Raw genomic sequence first — 21,986 nt, 5'->3', positions numbered from 1 at the left:
GTTTATTTTGAGCATCATATGGCAGAAGCAATCTTAATTTAACTCTCAGAGATTTTTTCCCCCTATCGTTCTAAATTAGGATCTTAACATAAAATTGCCTGCTGTGTTTTGGAAGCTGTTAATTTAAAAACCAAAAGCTGAACCTTTAGAGTTTTGCATACAAAGTGGGAAGCAGTGAAGGCTTAGACTAGTGACTGTTACATAGTACTTTTTACCCCCCATAATGGTTTTCAGTTCCAAAGTCTTAACAGAATTGCTTTTACAGCTTTGACTAACAGCGGCCAACAGAAAGTAAGATCAAAAATCTCCTAAAATTGAATTAAATGCTCTAAAAAATGGAATTAAATATATTGACCAAAATAAAATGAATTTCCACTGTAGCAACCTTCTGACATCTAAACATTAAGACTTAATAAAAAATATTGTAAAGCTTGAAGGTTTTTGCAAAGTGTATTGGCAAATATTGGAAATATTTTTAGTAGACCTAACTTTACATTTTTTCACACCGTAAGTTAACTGTGTGAATTACTTTTTAAAAATTTCCATGTAGATGATGATGAACAACTTTTTTTGTACAAAGCCATTTTAGGAAAAGTGAAAATGGAAGCCTCCATTTAAAAATTTCACAGTGAAAATGCTTTATTGAGTCCCATAGAGGAACAAAATCTATAAACTTAATAGGTTAGATTACGTACCGCACTAATTAGAAAAATGCTGCTGAGAATTTGGCATTGCTTTTTAGCCACTAAATTATTACTTTCTGGATGTGTTTGAGAAGCAGCAACATATAAGTGGCTTTATAATTTCTTATCTTGAGTCGTGAGCTATCTTATGCAGCTCGGGCTACCACTTTTGGTCCCCGGATCCATATTGCTTCATCCCCGGAACAGATAATACATAATTGTCTCATTTACTCCATTGATCCAAATCACTGCTGATTTCTGTGTTCCAGTCTTTAACTAATGTGAAATTGCTATTTTCTAGCAAAGAACCATCAACTGCTCAGGTCTCTTAACTTCCATCACTAGATCTAGTAATTAGCTTTTTCTTGAAAGAAAAAATCAAGCAAACGTTTTTAAAGAGTATAGAATAAGAAAAATGGCCCTGAGATACAGATGTTGGAAACTAAGCTTGTGAGTTGGTTCTGCCCTCTTCCTTGACGTGCACAGTTATTTTGTTCTTCTACTAAATTATGGTGAGGACCCCTAAGGTCACTTGTAATGGTCAAAACTAGTTAATAAATCCATGAATGGCATTAGTCTACTATATTTATTTCATACAGGCAAATCCTGTGCTAGAAATTATAACTGAAGATTATATAAAATGACTAGTAATTTGGAAGGTTTAAAATTTTTAAATATTCTAATTTTGATAAAATTTTTATTATAATGCCGTAGTTCTTGCTCACTATAGGATTGTTATCAGCATTTCTAATCTGTTTATAATTGCAGTTAAAGCACTGCCTTTAAAGCAATGAAGAAGCCTATTATAAATTCCCAGATTAAAAGTTACTCTTACATTAAGAAATTGAAATACTGACATTTTCTATTTTGCTCAAAACGTGCTCTCAAAATCTGCCATTATTTTGTTAATGATTTTGAGTCTGAAACCATTTACTATTGTGTTTATTAATGTTGATGTTCTTTCACTTTGCTGTTAGGTCAAAATGATGAATATGCATATAGCAACTTCCAGCAGGAAGGGTGGGTAAAGGTTTTAGTATGTACAAATCATCCCAGCTACCATCTTATGATGCTATATTTCAAGCTTGAAAAAATATTTTAAGATGGTGGAATGGTATTTTATGTCTTAGATGAAATACATATCCAGATTCTTTTCCCTTTCCCTTAAAGAAAGTTAATTGCTTATTGCATGAGGAAAAGGGAGCTTTCAGATTCTTTGGATTATATTTTAGTAATGCTGCTTTTTCAGTTTTGCTTGCATATATTTTGTTTATTTTTGGGTCTGGCAATTTAAAAACAAAATAAAAAACAAATCATATCCATCCATTACTATCTTTGTGATTCAAGTGCTTGAAATTTCCGAGAGTATGTCTGTATAAGTCTTCTATCTGTTTGGCCTCATTTTGGTATACTTGCAGACTTCATTTTGTTTTCTTTCTCTTAATTCTGTTTATTTAATCTCATGGGAGAGAAAACATGACCATTCTTTTATATACTGTACTTCATTCTTTCATCTAATTCATACTCTTAACTGCTTTGGATTCATATATTTGTTTTTGTTAGTGGAGTTGCTGCAGTCTACCTGCCATGGTGGTGCTCGAGTATAACAACAGATGGAAACAAGTTATTTCTCCAGTAGGGTTTCATTCTTTTTATTTCTGCTTTGTGTCAGCTGTGTAATCTGAAATCTTCAAGAACTGTGTTATATTGTCAGAAGTATCTTATTTTTACATTTTAAATTGTACATACTACTAAGTCAGGTAAACTTAATTTCTGTAAACTTTAGTGTTCAAAAAAATTATGTTAGTAGAAGTTATCCTGTTGCTTTGAGTATATTTTACTGAAAAATGAAACCTTAACTAAGATGAAAATTACTTTACACCTTTCTGTTGGCAAACTGATTTCCTAATGGCAAATTACCTCTTTTGCATTTTATTCTTTAGTAAAAATGTTTCAGACTTCACTTTCTTGGAAATCTGAAAATGAAATTTGTTTCATAGCACTTCTGGTGTTGACTACCTGAGTCATGCGGATCTTTTTTTTTTAAGCCCTAAGTTTTCCTATATGAACATTGATAGGTCTTTTAAGCATCTACTTACTGAACAACAGTCCTTCTTATATTTTTTTTATATTCTGCTGAATCTGATTTCTTAAAATGTTAGTTTAAAACTTAATTGAAGTACTACATTACAATTTTTTTATTTCCTACCATTTAAATTCATGACATACTACACAAAAGTATTGAACATGCTTGAGAAATAATTTGATTCTCTTAATTCATTTGCGTGTTCTGAATAGTTACCATCCTTTGCATGTCTATGGCTTGCTGCTTATGTTTGGAAGAATTGTAGTTTGTTGTACTCAGAAACTTCTTTTGGTTTTACATGATAAGAACTTGGCACATTTATGCTATTTAAATCAATTGCTGTATTGACTTTATGTATTCTCATTAGCAGCCAACAGTCAACACCCTCTTTGATCACAAAGAAACGACTTAATCTAATGAAATTGAACAGGACTCATTTTTATTCTCCTTTACTTTGCTTAAGTTCAGTTTAGCTGTTCATGGTACAGGGTATTATGGAAAGGAAGGCTTCTTCACAATGACATTTAATTTAATACTGAAAAAATTATTTTTACTATTTATAAATGTAAACCATAGCATCCAGTAAAACACATACACACACATATTCACACCTACCTTCTCTCTCTCTTTCTCAGTAATAAAGTCCTCTAATAATTCATGTCTTTTGAAATATTTATATTCAAATATCTTATCAATAATTTTCTATAGTCTACTCATCATTTGTACCCTGTATAGAAATTCCAAAGTAAAAATATTGGCAAGTTAGTTTTTTCATTAGAAAAATTACAAAATCCTTCTACCTGGAAAAATGAACTAGTTCTAGGATGTCTGTAATTTTATAAAATAATTTCTGTTCCCTTGGCAGACAACATACTTCCTGGTAAAATGAAGAGAGCCTACAAGGATGGTAAAGCTCTCTGAATTGGATTCTTCTTTGATCTTAAACCATTCTAAATTTTGGTAGCTAGACAATGAACTTGAAATAATCAAGTTAAAAACCCTTTTGAATATGATTCGTGTCACCCTAAATAATGTTCATTTGTATTTCCAACGTCTTTTGGGGCAGTGGGAGGAAAATGGGGTACAACAAAAACTGCATTGCTTCAGGTAGGTATAAATGTAGAGGTCAATCAAATTTTTAGTTACGTAACAAAAACAATAACCTCCATTTAATTACAATAATTGAATTCTCCAGCCCTATTCATTCTTTAATTGGGTATGGAGTTTTTCATCCATATCACCCTTATCATTGCCTGTGTGGACATATCTATTATTAATACTATTTTACTGATTTTTCTATTATTTCCAATTCTGACTTGATAATCCATGGCTTTTATTTCATTGCTTAACAATGTTTGTATCCTTTATTCAGCAAATAGTTTACACTGGCCTATTTTGTATCAGTCAAGATTTTTCTCAGGTAACAGCTTTATTATTACTATTTTTTTTTTTGATTAACGAAAGAGGTAGGATTACATGAGAGAAAAAAAATTCTAAAATTACAAGAAGGAACTTTAAAACTAGTGTTCCTAATTACAGGGACATTGTCTCTTATATATGTAATCTAAGCAAAGTGGAAGATTTGTTTTTGCTACTTAATTGTCTGCTTTTGTGCAAGATGATGTGTGCCACTGAATTCACATGTTTTTGTTGGCTTTACTTTATTATATAGCCTCAATAAAAATTGATGAAATCTATTTTGTATATGAATTAAACCTTAAAAATATGAAGACTGTTGATGTAGCTATTTTTGAAAAATGATATATTCATTTTCCTTTTATATTTTAAGTGTATTTTCTTTCAAAATTATAAATTTTCCTAAGATGAAAGACAAAAATTGTACACTAATGGTACTGGAAATTTTAAAATTCATTTATTTATATATACTACCTTTTGCCTTTATGCTTTTCTTTCTCTAAGTTTGTATTTTGTAAAATATTGTTGAATCTACTGTATATGACAATATTTTTAATCATTATATTTTTACTAAGGCATCAAAGGGTTGGAATGATCCTCTTCTTTCAGTCGTTTTTAGGCAGAACTGTTCTCTGGTTGAGGCTTCTCGTTAAAAACCTGATTTTTTTTTAATGTTCTAGAATTTTCCTAGAAAAGTTTAGAGGAGCCTCCATAATTTTAAAAAATAAATTTTAAAAGATTTTATCACTTGGAATGTTTTAAGGGTTTAGCCCTAAGTCAAGAAACTAAGCAAGCATGATCTATTACTTTCAGTTTTTATTTCACAGCATATATTGATAATAAATGCATTTTAAAAATGAGAAAACACCAAAATCTATCCTTATTGTTGCAAGAGACGTTTCATAAGGAAACTAATGTAAAATATGTTTCGTGGTTATATCGTTAAGTCAGTTAAATCAAGATATAGGTGAAGCTCTAAGTTTTGTAATTTCAATATTGTGTGTGATATCTAAGTAGTACAGGTTAATGTGTATTTCAATATTTACATTGTTATCATTGCATGTATTCACTGTATTTTTTAATGTGTCAACTGTTTTCTCTTTATAGATTAGTATTTCAAAGTAACCATCCCATACCAATTCAAACTACCATCTGGTCTCTAAGCTTGTTATATGAAAATCTTTTATCATTGTCCTCCATTTTTGTGTTTTGTGATGAGCTACACCTGAGTTGTACATTTTCTTTTTCTTTTATTTGCTTCTGTATACAGGCTGGCTTAGCAGGAGCTCCAGCCCGTGCTGTATCAGCTGTAAAGAATATGAATCTTCCTGAGATCCCAAGAAATATTAACATTGGTGACATCAGTATAAAAGTGCCAAACCTGCCCTCTTTTAAATAAAAAATTTAAAAGGCCACTCCCAGGTAAAATCCAGGGGGACAAGTCATCTAAGTTTACCATGCACTTATTTACCAAAAATAGAGGAGGAGAGTCTTAACTTTTGCTCTTGGATTTAAGTCAAGGTACTGTATAGAAGTTGTGTAAAATCAGTATGGAAGTGCAGTGTTGCTTTTCTTGCTCAGTGATTTTGAAGAAATTGAGTAGTTCTAGTGTGATTTTCTTTCTTTTCTAAACTGCGTTCCTGTGCCCACCTAAGGCATGCCTCTGTGTTTTGGCTACTACAGTATTTTGAAAAGTGTTTGAGACATTTCTTTAAATTATGTACAACCCAAAATGTTGGTGTTTTGTATGGATCACAAGTGCAGCATTCCTTAATTATTTCTGTTATTTGTCACAATTGTTATTTAAAGAACCAAGTATGTATTGCATGAAAACATTATGACCTTTTTCTCTTAGTTTAAATAAACTCCAAGGTAACTGGGCTTCTAAAGTACCTTTCTGTTTGCCTGATATCTACTTTAGCAATAATTTTTTTTACGACCCTCAGGTTCAACAAAGTAAATAAAAGTATATTTTATCACTGTTAAGCAGCTGTTTATGTTGATTTATTTAACTGGTACTTCTGTTTTTAATATTCAGAAGCTCACTAAATTGTTCTGAAGCTCAATTATTTCTCAAATCAAGAGTAGTGTATCTCCTAGCCTATTGTGTAGGGTGAGATCTGGAGTGGGAGATGACAAATCTTTTTCTAAAATCTCTATTGAGAAATTGCAAGATCTATTTTATACACATAGGTTTAAGCCTTGTATCTGATCCCTTCTTGCTAAGATGATGAAAGATAATTTCAGCAAATACTTACTTGCTTTTGAACGCAAAATCCTTTGCGGCTCCACTTGACTGTTCCATCCCAAAGTCAAAGCTAAATTGTTTTTTTAAGTCCTAACATTCTCACATTCTGATTTCTCGTAATTGGCCCACATTTTTGTGTTTGGTCTTGTGAACCGTGAGCAGGTTCCTCTTCCAGTTAGACCTAGGTTTTCCTTGCAGTTTTAGTCCTCCCTCCCCAAATGTTCTCTTTGAAACATTGCCTTAGATTTGTGGCGTGTGTGAATTTTACTCTAAGAGCCCTGGGATGTAAGAAAAGTCACTTTATTTTTTCTAAATAAAATTAATCTGACTCTAAGCCCTATCCTGTTGAGGCCACAGGAAATTCAGTCTGTGATTATCAGAATGTCCATCATTTCGGAGATTTGTAAAGGTCCTAGTGGAAGGCTGTGCAAAGCAGAACATTCAGGGAGGTCCTGGTCTTCAGTCGTTCGACAGATGTTCTTTAAGTGCCTGTTTTGCCAGGTGCACAAGTCCCTGTCTGCAAGGAGCTAGATACAGCGCTGCACAGAGTGCTTGACAGTATTTTCTTTTCTCTTTTCTCCTTGTTTTGGGAGAAAAAATTATCGGAAGATTAAATTATGGTTTGGTTAGGATGTGCCAAAATTAGGGAAACCTCTGGGCCAGATCATACTTTAATCTCAAGAAACAGTCAAAAGGGTTTCGTCTCCCATTGTGTTCTGTCAAATACAATGCCCAAAGAACCAAGCAACCTTCCTTCTTTCTTTCTTTCCTTTCCCCCTCGTTCCCCTCCTCTCCCTTTTTCCCACCATCATTACTTACTGAGCATCAGCCATGTGCCAGGCTTGTTCTATAGGTCGTGGGGTATATATAGCAGGGAACAAAATAGTTTATATTAGAGCATAAATTCAATTGGGGGCAAACAATAAATCTATATGTCAGGTGGTGATAAATGCTATGGAAAGAAAAGGATAGGAGCAGAGTAGGAGGTGAGTTGGGCTGTTGCTGTGCTGTAGAGAGTGGGTAGCAGAAGGCCTCTCTGATGAAGTAGCATGTGAGTGAAAACCTGCAGGAAGTGGGGAGGGAGTCTTGGGGATTTTGGGGGCAAGAGTAGGCCAGATGGGAAATAAAAAATGGCAAGGGGCAGAGTTAGGGGCATGCTTGAGGTGTTTGAGAAACAGTAAGGAGCCAATAGCAGAAGGCAAGGGGGAGACTGAGTTATTTAATGGCCCTTATTATAAATCTCTCACAGTGTTTACTCATGGATGGTGCACAATAAGGGATATTAAATAACTTTTTTTTTTTTTTGAGGAAGATTAGCCCTGAGCTAACATCTGCTGCCAATCCTCCTCGTTTTGCTGAGGACGATTGGCCCTGAGCTAACATCTGTTTCCATCTTCCTCTACTTTATATGTGGGACACCTGCCACCACATGGCTTGCTAAGTGGTGCATAGGTCCACGCTTGGGATCCGAACTGGCAAACCCCGGGCTGCCCAAGCAGAGCATGTTAACTTAACCGCTATGCCACCGTGCTGGCCTTTAAACTTTTATACTTTTTAATATTTTAGAATGTAAAAGGGGAGAAACTTCCAGTTAAACATAGATTCTTAAACACATTCATTTACATTCGGGCTCTCTCAAACCACAAGTGACCATAAAGAATTTTTTTTAATAACAGATCCAGAAGGACAAAGAGAATCAGAGAGATGATAACAGCTATAAAATTTTGGAAGCTGGAAGACTTCTGAATGAATGATATAACTGAACAAATCTGAGACAGCTGAAATTTAAGTTGGCAGTAGAATAACCATGGAAGCATGTGGATTTGCACTGCAGAACCCAGAAAGATTGTAGGAATTGGAGGTAGTAGTAGACTGAAAATGGGAGAACTACCTAGAACTTTATGTTGAAGCAGATAGACCCTTAGATCCCCTTTACCATATCACAAACTGTAGCAATTGCCATTGCCTCTCATTCACCCCTACAGGCACAGACACAGCTGAGGGCAGAGGCACTCAGCTAACAGCCAGGAGATGACCCTAAAGAATACCTTCTCAATGGTGAGACCTCAGCCCACTCCCCTCATCCTCCCTCCTGGATTGTTGGCAGCCAGGCCCCACTCCACCCTATTGGCAGGAGATTCTAGCCTACTCTCCCATAAGGAAATTAGCCCAAGAGAAAAGAACTACAATTGATGATGTTTTAAGCCTCCCATTGATACAGTCTCATGATATCCTCCTCCACTAAAACCCCTCTGTTGAAAAGCCTCTCCATGGACACAGAGCTTCCAGTCAGGTTTTTAGGGCCCCACATATGAGCAGACAGCCACAGATCATCAAACACTTGAGGAAAGCTTCTAATAGGAAAGATAGAGATGAATGCAAACAGTATAATCAAACTAATAGGAAAGACATTAAGAAAATTAAAAGTTGTCATTACTATTCCATGTATATCAGACACCCCTGAATATCACTTCAAAATCCTCTTGGCCCCACCACTTACTCTAGCCCCTGCTGCAGTAACCAATTCGTCGTAGTCTTTGACCAGCTTCACCCAACCACAACTGGACATTGCCATGTTTTGGGCCCTAGCTCTAGGCCCCACTGCCCTGGGACTTTTCCGCCATCACCTTTGGAACATTGCAGCAGCCCTCTTGGCAGTCGTGTATGCACAGTTTGGAGGTGAGAGAAACGTAACACCACTCTGACACCTGTGAGTGGAATAGGTACTTCTCCTTTTTATACCTTAGGCAGTTTGAGAATATTTCAAAAAGATTTCTCGGAAAGTCCCATGGGATTGAGAGCCAGTTGCCGGTAGCAGTAACCAACTCCCTAATGATCCATTTTTTTTAACTTTTCCTCCTTTTCTGTTTAGTCCTCATCCTCTACACCTTCCTGGGGTTACGTTCCCCTCAAAAGTGCCTGTGCCTAAGTCTTTGTCATGGGCTCTGTTTTCAGGGAACCCAGGCTAAGACACCCAAGGAAATAAGAACAGATCAAGAATAGAGTCAGGAAAGGAACATCTGGGGACAAAATGAAGCTCTTGGATAAATTTTTTAAATATTATAAAATTGAACATTTAATAGAAGATAAACTTGAGAGGATTCCAAGAAGGTAGAAGAAAAAGACAAATAGGTGGAAAAGAAAAGATAAGGTGAAAGTAGAGAATCAGGTAATCCAATATCTGACCAGTAGGAGTTTCAGGAGAGGAGTTAACAGAGAAAACATAGAGGAGGAAATTGCCAAAAAAGAATTTTTTTCAAAGATTACTTAGATCATAAGAATGTCTGCCTTTGGACTCAAACTGAAACTTTGGCTCATCCTAGGTCTCAAGCCTGCCAGCCTTCAGACTGGACCTCCACATTAGGCTCTCCTGGGTCTCCAGCTTACCAACACCCTGCAGACCTTGGAACTGTCAGCTTTCATAGTCATGTGGGCCAATTCCTTATAATAAATCTCTTTGAATAAGATAAAATCATGGTGTTGGTGATATCTTACATAAAAGATTTATCATAAAACTCATTCAAATCTGAAAACAGGAAAGCCGATGTCCCAGTTTGAAGGCAGGCAGACAGGAGGAATTCTCTCTTACTTAGATAAGGGTCAGCCTTTTTATTCTATTCAGGCCTTCAACTGATTGGATGAGACCCACCCACCTTAGGGAGGGCAATCTGCTTTACTCCTGCTACCCATTTAAATGTTAATCCCATCCAAAAACACCCTCACAGAAACACCCAGAATGTTTGACCAACTGTCTTGGCATCCCCATGGCCCAGTCAAGTTAACACATAAAATTAACTATCACAGTATGCTGCCAGTTATTTAAGAAAAAGGGAGAATGAGAGTGTGTGTATTGTTTATATTTTTAAATGGAAGGATAAGCCATATATATATTTAAAATATATCTATAGTGAGAGAGGAAACAGGGCAGAAGTTTGGGGGTAGAAGCAGGACTTTGTGGAATGTACCTTGTTTTGGAACCATGTAAATACTTTACATAATTAATAACCAAAATTAAATCTTAAGAAAGTAACCCCTAAAAATTCAAAGCAAAGCAGATGAATTGAACTATATAGTGAGTTGATGACATAGTCACCCAGAGATAACTGTTTCACACGACTAAAACACTTGTCTGTATACCACTGAGGACAAAAAGACTTGCCCTCTCCCCGACCCCCCAAAATTAAAATGTTTTTTGTAATCCTAGTATTGGTGATACTTTTTAATCTGAGGCTGTGTATGTGAACTGTGGGGTAAAGCAAAACAGAGTGCCTTGATGCCTGGAGTGATGCTCTGGCTGCATCGTTTAGGACCGAGGCACTGATTCCCTCAGCTGCAGGCAGTGCTGGTGGCTGAGAGCACTCAGTTAAGTTGATCTCTGAGAACTGCCACCAGCTGAAGGGAGCCACTTCACTCGAAGGTGTGACTCCTCTCCAAAGATGTCCTCTACCCAAGTTCTAAAAGCCCAGCCCCCTTGGCTAAGGCAGGACAACTCTGAAAGGCCGTGCCAGCTCCAGTGCTGCTCAGCGTCAGCTGAGGCCTTTGTTGTGACTGCATTGCAGTCTAACTCCCCACTCTGCCTCATCCTACTTCCTTTGGACCCTCACAGGCTTTGATCCCAACGGCATACCACAGTGAATGTCTTGACAACAAATCTCCATCTCAGTCTGATTTTCAGGGAAGCCCATCTAAGACACTTATGGCCAAGAACGGTCTGAGGAGGGATATTCTCAAATGAGATTCTGGAGCTTGATCACCCACTGGCAGGCTGGCATTCGAGAGCCCTGTTACTGGTGGCATGTGGAGCCTGGATCACCACTAGCATGCCATAGCATTGTAACTGTGGACACTTTCACCAATGGTGAACAGGGGTGGGATACAGGGATTGCCCTGGCATGGACAGTGTCTCAGGCAATTGCAAAGTAGTAATTATAAAGAGTATGGAATTGGATGGCTGTTGTTGGGGGCAATCACTGTGTTAGTGAAGCGCTGAGAGTGATTAATCACCAATTAAAGAGTATGTATGAAAGCCAGATGACCTCCTTGACGGCAAATCAAAAGACTCTCATCTGCAGCTGGAGGACAGCAAAAGCTGGGAATCAGGCCCAGGACTTAACTGTAGAATTGGCAGACCTTGAGAAGTTGGATTCCAGCCCCATCATGTCTGCTACACCAAGGTCAGGGATATGATTGGAAAGGAGTAGGACCTGAGACTTGGGATGAGGACATCTGGGTTAATGCACACTACAATCTTGGATATGGACCTGCAGAAGTAGCTCATTTCTTCCTGCTAAACTACCACTCCCTTCCTCTCCCTTGTTTAAAGAGGTTGCAGAAGCTTGTGCCTTGCAGGATAGCATGCACCCTCCTCAGGATTTGCCTCACTTGCTCTGATCACCAAGCCAGTAGCTAAGGTCAGTTTGCAGCATAATTGGGCTAGGGAAGTGCTGGGCCTGCCAGAGTTACTGCAGAACCTTGCCAAAATAAACCTGGAGGAGCCTAGAGCATATGTATGGGCCTGGATCCTAAGGGTTCTGGATCAAGGGGAAAGAAATATAAAACTGGATAAGGGAGAGTTTATATGTCAGCTCTCTCCCATGGTAAAAGGTTTAATGCTCTGGCAGGGACCTGGGGAGACAGTGCTGATATACAGCTAGGGTAGTTCTTGGAAGCCTGGAGAAAACCTGAGCCTCTTAGCTTGGCCCAGCTAAGTGAAATATAACAGAACTTCCAAAGCAGACAAGAGGAAGAAGGGATCAAAAAGCTCAGAGAAGTGTGCGTGCTAGAGTGAATATACTGTGTGCGGCAAGATAGCCCAGAGGTTCCTCTGTTTACCAAAGCAATGAGGAATGTATTGTTTAAAGGGACACCAGCATGATTTAGAAGCTCAGTAGTGGCTGTCTTCTGAAGGCAAAGGCTGATGGTAGGAAATGCTGTGTGCCCTAATAACAATGGAGATGATGAGATCCTGAAATAATAGATAACAGGTTGTGGTACCTAACTGGTAGGAGCAAAGTGAGTAAATTATCTTAATGAACTGCAAGGTCAAGATGGCAGCTAAAGTTGTGATCTGCAGAGAGCTATAGAGATGGTTAATGGAACATAGCTTTGGTAGGTACAAGATAGATGGTCAGCCAGTAAGGGTATTGCCCAATCTATATAATCAAAAGAAATAAAAAGTGGATGATCAGGAGGCTGAGAGCAGCCACCACAATAAAAAGTCAGGAACTCTTTTCCAGTTTCTGGTCCTAAGTCAATTCTCAGACCCAGAACTCACTGACTGACAGACTAAATCTCTACCAGAAGGACCCTGCATACCATGGCAAGTTCATGTGTTAATGATTTTCCCACTGCTTCCCCAAAGGGACTTATTTGGGTAACCATACACAGAGAAATGGAAAATACTCAATATTTTGAGGATTATTGGGCACAGTTTCCAAGTTGACACTGATAACTAGAGACCAAACATTGTAATGCCCCCTTGCTCCCATTACAGGGAGCAATACATTTAGTCCTGGCTTAGGTCTAGCTCATAGTGAGTCTTCTGGGTCCACAAATCTACCTAGTGGTCATTTTCCCCATCCCTGAATATATCTAACTGGCATGGACACATTTAGTGTTTGGAAAAAACCCATAGTGGTTCCTTAATCTGTGAGATGAGCTGTTTATTATAGAAAGGAAGACAAAGTGGAAGCTTTGAAATAGCCCCCTACTCAGCCAAGATAGTAAATAAATAGCAATATTGCATCTTGGGGAGAAGAGAGAGATTAGTGCCACATTTAAAGACCTAAAAGATGAAAGAAAGGTGGTCTCCATCACATACCCATTTAATTGATCAGTCTGTTCCCTAGGGATCCTGGAGGGGATGACAGTGGACTACCTCAAACTCAACCAAGTTGTAGCTCCTTGGAGCTGCTGTGCTAGATTTGGCATCTTTGTTGGGGCAGATTATCAAGGCCTCAGGTAGATGGTATGTGGCCATTGATAGGGTAAATGCCTTCTTTTCCATCCCTGTTAGGAGGGAGGACCAGAAAGTTGAAGTTTTGGATACACAACAGTGTACTATAAATGTTACCTCACCTACCCTTAGTCATGATATAGTCAGAAGGGATATCGGTCATCTGGACATAATATCACGTTCGTCCACATATTGATAACATTGTATTACTTAAACTAGATGAATAAGAACTTGCAAGCACGTCAAAGGCCTTGGTAAGATACATGCCTTCCATGGGTGGGAGATAGGTCCTGTGAAGATTCAGGGGCCTAACATATCGGTGAAATTTTTAGGGATCCAATGATCTGGGATGTCCTAGGATATCCCTTTCAAAGAAAAAACAAAGTACTGTATTTCACAAATTCCCCACTCAGAGGTAAGCACAATGATTGGTAGGCCTCTTCAGATTCTAGAGGCAGCATATTTCATGCTGGGAACACAATTCTAGCCCATTTACACACACAGCTTCTAGCTTTGAATGAGGCCTAGAATACGAAAGGATTGGCGACAGGTCCAGGCTGCAATACAAGTGATCCTTCCTCTTGGACTATTCTACCTGACAGACCCAATGATATGAGAGCTGTGAGTGATGGAAAAAGATGCTGTGTGGTGTTTATGGCATGCTCCAGTTGGAGAATTACAACATAAACGCCCTATGAGTGCAACCAGACCATGCCACCTGCAGTGGAAAATTATACATCTTTTGAAAGATAGTTCGTTGGGTGCTACTGGGCCCTGGTTGAGAACAAGCATCTGATGATGGAAGTGATCATACATCCAGAACTGAGCTTTGATCTGTTAAACTCACAAAATCATAAGCAGATCCAGCAACAATCTGTAGTAAGATGCAAGTGGTACATGGAAAGAATGGAGGTAGAGAGTGCAAATAAGCTGCACAAATCCTGGCCCCAGTTTCATTCTCCACTGTTGGCCATTGCCTCTCCTTCAGCTCCAGGGAAGGAAAACGGTGAGAAGAAGTCCTTACAATGGGCAGAGCATTGAGTTGTATACATGGGTATCCATTTTGTGTGAAAATAAAAGTGGCCCAAGGACTCATAGGAAATAGGTATGTATGACTCATAGGCAATAGCTAATGGCTTGGCTGGTTAGCCAAAGGCCTGGAAGGAGAATGATTGGAAGATAAGGGACAAGAAGGTTTGGGGAGGAGGCATATGGATAGATCTGTAGGAATGAGCTTTAAAATATGAAGATTTTTGAATCAAGTTACCCATCAGAGATCATCTGTCACAGAAGAGAGACTATACTACCAAACAGGCAGGATGACTCGGCAAAGTGTCAGTGTGCCTTTGTTATTGGCCACTGCAGTATTGGCATAATGGGAGCTTGAACAGAGTAACCAGGGATGGAGGCTACACATAGGTCCAAATAGCATGGGCTCCTACTCACCAAGGATGATTTAGCTACTGCTTCTGTCAAATGTCCTATCTACCAGGAACAGGGACCAATGCTGAGCCCCTTCCCTTGAGGAAACGAATAGACGCTTGATAGCAAGTATCTTTGGACCCCTTCCACCTTAGAAGGGGAGTGAATTAATCCTGAATAGAGTTGACACATATTCTTTCCTTTCCTTGTGTGCTTTCCTTTGCTAGCTGCATGGCTTCAGCCAACATCACTAACCAAGGACTTACAAAGGGTTTGATCAACCAACATAGGATCCTACATAGCATCACAAAGGACCAAAGAATCCACTTTACAGCAAAGGAAGTGCGGCAGTGAATACAGAACCATGAGATCAACTGATCTTGTCATGTGCTGCCAAATTCAGAGGCTAATGGACTGATAGAGAGATGGAATGGTCTTTTAAAAAGGCACACCTGAGACACCAGCTTCGAGATGATACTCTGCGAAGATGGGGCAGCATTCTCTAAGATGTAACATACACCCTAAATCAACAACCATTATATGGTGCTCTGTTCCCAACAGGTAGACTACATGAGTCCAGGTGCCAAAGGGTAGCAGTAGGATTTGCCCCCTTTAAACCATTCCCAGTCACCCCCTAGGGGTATTTTTGTTTCCTGTCCTCACAACTCTAGGATCTACCGGTATGGAGGTCTTGGTTCCTAGATAGAAGTCGTTCCTCCAGGGGCACAAGAGTCGTATTAACCGTTAATCTACAGCTGCCCTCCAGTGATTTCGTGCTCTTCATATCAGAAGACCAGTTGGCAAAGAAGAGTCCCTAGCCTCCATCCCTCCACAGCTCATTGAAGTCTAACCAAAAAATATCTTGCAGAGCACCAAAAATAGTAGCTATCATGACTTGTCTAGTGAAAATCACAGCTATTTTGGAGATAATCAGCTTTCACTAGGACCGTGCTGCTGGGGTTCCAGCTGCTGACTTAACAAAGTTCACTCAGTATGACTCCAAAATCAGATTTTAAAACAACAGGTGCATGTGCGTGTGTGTGGAGAGAGAGACAGAGACAGAGACAGACAGAGATATCAAACTGAAGACTGACCTATGTCAATGCAATATAACCAATAACCATTCTATAGATAAGAGAAATAAGGTGAGTTTTAATTGAGCCAAATTGAGGATTATAATCTGGGAAGGTGTTTTCCAGAAAGGAAGAAGGCTTTCCAGAGAGGCATTGTTTTCAGTAGAGTGTTAGACCTTTTTATAACAAAGGACATACATTAAACACATCCAGGATACATATTCATCAAAGCTTCAAAGAGGTGAATTTTCAGTTGTAAATTAGCAGGTCAATATGACCCGGACGTCAGGAAAGGGACTAGGCATGAAAGGGACCAGGCATTACCAACAGGGAGCTACCAGTAGGGCATAGGAGGGAAGGTATGCATTCTTATCTTAAGAGAGTGCATTCTTTAATGGTTAAAGCAGATGTAAGTGTCTGTTTGATAGGCTGTAAGTCAGGCTTCTTTAGTTTAAGCTGAATCTGTTTTGAACCCAAATAGTTACCCCAAATACCTCAATATCTGAAAATCTCTCATCACCTATTATTGCAGGTCAAGAAGAGGTGAGGATACCTATTAGGCTACTACCTATGTAAGACCACAGAATTTGGAGAATATAATTTCTATGTCTGAATAATCTCTGTAAGAGATTTCTCCCTGAGAATTGACAGGGAGTGACGTCAGTATCATGGTGACATAAGATGTTCCTCCTTTCTCTCCTCTTTTTAAAAAAATCTAATTAGACTCCGTCCATGAACAAAAGTGCCTCACTAGGAGCTGTGGGACCAAGCACCCTATTCCAAGGGGACGTAGGAGGACTCTGGCCTACCTGTGCTTCCAAAAATAGACAAGCAGACTTGGTAAGAGCTGCAGAGCCAAGGAAGTCAGCAAACTTGTTCCATCCCCGCTTGCCCTGGTAGGGGAAAAGCCTGGAGAGTTCTGGCCTGTTCAGATACCTATAGGTGTGTGAGAGAATTTGTACAAGTCTAGCCTGCCCGAGGGGAGATTCCAGTGCATTATGGGAGCAGGAAGGATGAGAGTTTATACACAGTGGAGAGGGAAGAAGACCAGTCTGCTCTCCCTACCTGGGTGACACTGCATGGGGCTAAGCTGTCAAGTGATTGTGACCTCTTCTGTGGAGGAGATGAAAAACCATGAGTACCTGACTACCCCAGTTTTGTGGGTCCTGGCTGGAGAAACCCATTTCTCTTCAACAGCACCCAGAGTACCGAGGCAGGACCTCCATGACTGGGAGAAGGAAGGAGAAAGGGAAGGAAGCAGATAAGAATATCAAAGGGCATTAAAGGAACATGGTTCCTGCTGACTGCTTCAGGACTTCAGTAGGATGCCTGCCTACAAGACTTTGAGAGTATCCTGCTTGAGAATCTCCCCGCTGGGTCCATGAGCACCCCTGTCACCCCAAGTGCTAAACCCACATCTCCCCCAAATCTGTGGCCAGATCTTTGTGAGTGCTTCCAAGTGCAGAGGTGGGAGCAGGTCCAGTTATTGGAGTGCTCTCAGAAAAAATGGCCTAGGTTCTGTGTGTGAGGGAGAAACCACAAACGAGCTATAGTGCCACCTTCAGGAAAGCAAAAGAGCTTTCCGGCAGCCAGCTGGTGAGTTACAAGAATAAAAGATGTAAAAGCTTTAGAATCCTCCCACAAGGGAGAGTAAGGAGAATCGAGCAGGTTTACCTTGAGGAACTTGAGGAAACCCCAGATATAGTAATGCCAATGATCACTACCCCATCTGAAGACAAGATTTAAGGAGGTGTCTGCCAGTTCAAATGGGAGAGCAGCAACAAAAAGATAAGGAACATGAAGAATCAAGAAAATATGTCACCCCAAAAAGATATAAATAATTTTCCAACAACCAAGCTCAAAACTATGAAATGCTGTGATCTAGCTGATAAAGAATTCAGAATAGCTGTTTTGAAGACGTTCAGCAAACTATAAGAAAACTCAGAAATACAGTTCAATGATATTAGGAAAAAAAATACGTGAATAAATAAAATGAACTCTTCACTGAAGTGATAGAAATCATTAAAAAGAAACAAACAGAAATTCTGGGCCTGAAGAATTCAATGAATGAGTTGAAGAATGTAATACAGAGCATCTTTAATAGAGTAGAAGTGGTGGAAGATAGAATTAGTGACTTAGAGGATAGGAATTTAGAAATCACACAGTGAAAAGTGAACAACGAAAAAAGAACAAAAAAGAGCAAAGAAAGCCTGAGTCATCTGTGGGACTCAATCAAAAGGCCAAATATTAGAATAATTGTGGTTCTGGAAGGAGAAGAGAGGGAGAAGGAGACAGAGAGTTTATTTAAAGAAATAATAGCTGAAAACTTCGCAAACCTGGGGAAAGACTTGGACATCCAAGATCATGAAGCTAATAGATCACCAATTTACAAAGGGAGGCATAAATAGAGGGGAAAAGAAACAATGAAAATACAAAACACCAAAAAGCAATGGATAAGATGGCAATAGTAAATCCTTACATATCAATAGTTACTCTAAACGTAAATGGATTGCAAAAGGCACAGAGTGGCTGAATGGATTAAAAAACAAGACCCAACTGTATGCTGCCTACAAGAGATTCACTTCAGCTTTAAGGACACACATAGGCTCAAAGTGAAGAATGGAGGAAGATATTCCATGCAAGTAGAAACCAAAAGAAAGTGACTGTAGCCATGCTTATATCAGACAAAATAGACTTTAAGCTAAAAACAGTTACAATAAGCAAAGAAGGTCATTATATAATGATAAAGGTGTCAGTACGCCAAGAAGATACAACAATTATAGATATATATGCACCCAACATTGGAGCACCTAAATATATTAAACAAATAGTAACAGATCTGAAGGGAGAAATAGACAATAATACAATAATAGTAGGGACTTCAGTACCCCACTGTCAGCAATAGATAGATCATCCAGACAGAAAATAAACAAGGAAACGTTGGAATTGAACCCTACTTTAGACCAAATGGACTTAGACATAGACAGAACATTCCATCCAACAGCAGCAAAATAAACATTCTTCTAAAGTGTACATGGAACATTCTCCAGGACAGGACAAAAAAACAAGTCTTAGCAAATTTAAGAAGATTGAAATCATACCAACTGTCTTTTCCAATCACAGTGGAATGAAACTAGAAATCAGTAAAAAGAGGAAAGCTGGAAGATCTACAAATATATAGAAACTAAACAGCATACTTTTGAACAGTCAGTGGGTCAAATAAGAAATCAAAAGGTAAATAAAAATATTTCTTGAAATAAATGAAAATGGAAACACAACATATTGAAAACTATGGGATTCTGCAAAAGCAGTTCTGAGAAGGAAATTTATAGTGATAAATGCATACACTGAGAAATTGGTAAAATCTCAAATAAGCAACCTAACTTTATATCTCAAGGAAGTAGGAAAAACCAAATTAAGCCCAAAGTTAGCAGAAAGAAGAAAATAATACAGACCAGAGCAAAAATAAAGAGATTAAAAAAAAAGGATCAATGAAACTGAGAGCTGCTTTTTCAAAAAGATAAACAAAATGATGAATCTTTAGCTAGATTAACCAAGAAAAAAAAAAAAAGACATTCAGAAATGAAAGAGGAGACATTACAACTGATAGTATAGAAATGCATAGGGCTACTGTGAACAATTATATACCAACAAATTTGACAACCTAGATAAAATCCTAGAAACACAAAATGTACGAAGACTGAATCAGGAAGAAATGGAAAATCTGAACAGACCAATAATAAGTAAAGGTATTGAATCAGTAATCAAAAACATCCCAATGCAGAAAACTGCACTACCAGATGGCTTCACTGGTGAATAACACCAAATATTTAAAGAATTAACACCTATCCTCAAAACCTTCCAGAAAATTAAAGAGGAGCTAGCACATTCAAACTCATTGTATGAGACCAGCATTATCCTGATACCAAAGCCAGATAAGGACACTACAAGAAAAGAGAAATATAGATTAATATCCTTAATGAATATAGATGCAAAAATTCTCAACAAAATATTAGGAAACTGAATTCAAGAACTCATTAAAAGGATTATATACCATGACCAAGTGAGATTCATCCCTAGGATGCAAGGATGGTTCAACATACGCAAATCAATAAATGTTTTACATCACATTAATAGAATGAAAGATAAAAATCACATGACCATCTCAATAGATGCAGAAAAAGCATTTGACAAAATACAAACATCCTTTCATGATAAAGACCCTTAACAGACAGGGTATAGAAGGAAAATGCCTCAACATAATAAGGCCATATACAACAAACCCCCAGCTAACGTTACACTCAATGGAGAAAAATTGAAAGCTTTTCCTCTAAGATCAGGAAGAAGACAAGGAAGCCCACTCTCACCACTCTTATTCATTGTAGTACTGGAAGTCCTAGCTAGAGCAATTAGGAAAGACAAAGAAATAAAAGGCATCCAAATAGGAAAAGAAGAAGTAAAATTGAAGTTAGTTGCAGATGATATGATTTTATATGTAGAAAATCCCAAAGACTCAACCAAAAAATTATTGGAACTAATCAATGAATTCAGTAAAGTTGCAGGATATAAAATTAACATACAGAAATCAGTTGCATTTTTATAAACTAACAACTGGAACATCTGAAAAAGAATTAAAGAAAATTATCCCAATCATAATAGCTTCAAAAACAATAAAATACCTCGGAGTAAATTTAACCAAGGAAGTGAAAGATCTATACAATGAAAACTACAAGACTTTGTTGAAAGAAATTGAAGAAGACACAAACAAATGGAAAGACAGCTTGTGTTCATAGATCAGAAGAATTAATATTGTTAAAATGGCCATACTACCCAAAGCCATCTGTATTCTGACTTGATTTTTCATCATTGCTAGAGTATTGTGCACTTTCATTTACTTTTATATCACCAATTAGCATCTTTTCATTTCAGCTTGAAGAACTCCTTTCGGCATTTCTTGCAAGGCAGGTCTAGTGGTGGTGAACTACCTCAGTTTTTGTTTGTCTGGAAAAGCCTTTAATTCTCCTTCGTATCTGAAGGATAAATTTTCTGGATAAAGTACTCTTGGCTGGCAATTTTTATCTTTCAGCACTTTGAATATGTCATTCCACTTTCTCCAAGCCTATATATAGCATTTCTGCTGAGAAATCCACTGATAGCCTAATGGGGTTCCTTTGTAGGTTACTTTCATTTTTTTCCCTGGCTACCTTTAAGATTCTTTTTTTATCATTGATTTTTGACAATTTCATTATAATTTGTCTTGAGAAGATGTTTTTGCATTGAGGTAATAGGGTGTTCTATTAGCTTCTTTGATTTGTATGTCCAGTTTCTTCCTCAGAGTTTGGAAGTTGTCAGCTATTATTTCTCTAAATACACTCTGTGGTCCCTTCTCCTTCTCTTTCTGATTGACCAATTATTATTATATTTGTTTTTTTCATCATATCTATAGCTCTTGTAGGATTTCTTCACTTTTAGAAAATCTTAGTTTGCTCTCCCTGAGTCATTTCTGAATTCCTATACTCCAAGTTGCTAATTATTTCTTCAATCTGGTCTGCCCTATTTCCTAAGCTCTAATGCATTCTCCCTTGAATCTATTGAATTCTTCAGCTCCAGAATTTCTGTCTAATTTTTGTCTGATTCTTTTTTAAAATGTCAGTCTCTTTGGTAAAGAACTTCTGTTCATTACTTTTACTCCTGAGTTCATTTAATTGCCAATCTGAGTTTTCTTGTAGCTTGTTGAATCTATTCATAACACCTTTTTTTGAATTCTTTATCAGTTAGATTGCAGTATTCTCTGCCTTTGGGTTTGGTTGCTGGAGAATTACCATTTTCTTTTTCTGGTACCGTATTACCATGATTTTTCATAGTGTTTGATGCAATATGCTTCTGCCATTGCACTTGAAGTAGCACACACTTTTCTTTTTTGCGACAGGGTGCATGTTGTTTTTTTGTGAGGAAGATTGGCCGTGAGCTAACATCTGTGCCAACCTTCCTCTGTTTTATGTGAGATGCTGCCACAGCGTAGCTTGATGAGACAGTATTAAGTCAATGCCGGGGATCCAAACCTGTCACCCAAGCAGAGCATGTAAACTTAACCACTACGCAA

The 21,986-nt window shown here is 38.1% G+C and overlaps 1 protein-coding gene across 1 annotated transcript in view; it reads left to right on the top strand.

Annotated features, from left to right (window-relative positions):
- The window catches only part of AP3S1 (adaptor related protein complex 3 subunit sigma 1), a 60,749-nt gene extending 54,578 nt beyond the window's left edge, over positions 1 to 6,171 (top strand). The window contains exon 6 of the mRNA XM_046666708.1: positions 5,456 to 6,171. Within this exon, the coding sequence (XP_046522664.1) occupies positions 5,456 to 5,584 (129 nt within the window). The 3' untranslated portion in view covers positions 5,585 to 6,171. The remainder of the gene's footprint in view (positions 1 to 5,455) is intronic.
- Positions 6,172 to 21,986: the final 15,815 nt, after the last annotated feature.

This window comes from Equus quagga, chromosome 7 (assembly GCF_021613505.1).
Source record: "Equus quagga isolate Etosha38 chromosome 7, UCLA_HA_Equagga_1.0, whole genome shotgun sequence".
NCBI classification, from domain to species: Eukaryota; Metazoa; Chordata; class Mammalia; order Perissodactyla; family Equidae; genus Equus; species Equus quagga.
The sequence above is the reverse complement of the archived record's forward strand: the minus strand, read 5'-3'. Positions and strand labels throughout refer to the sequence as shown.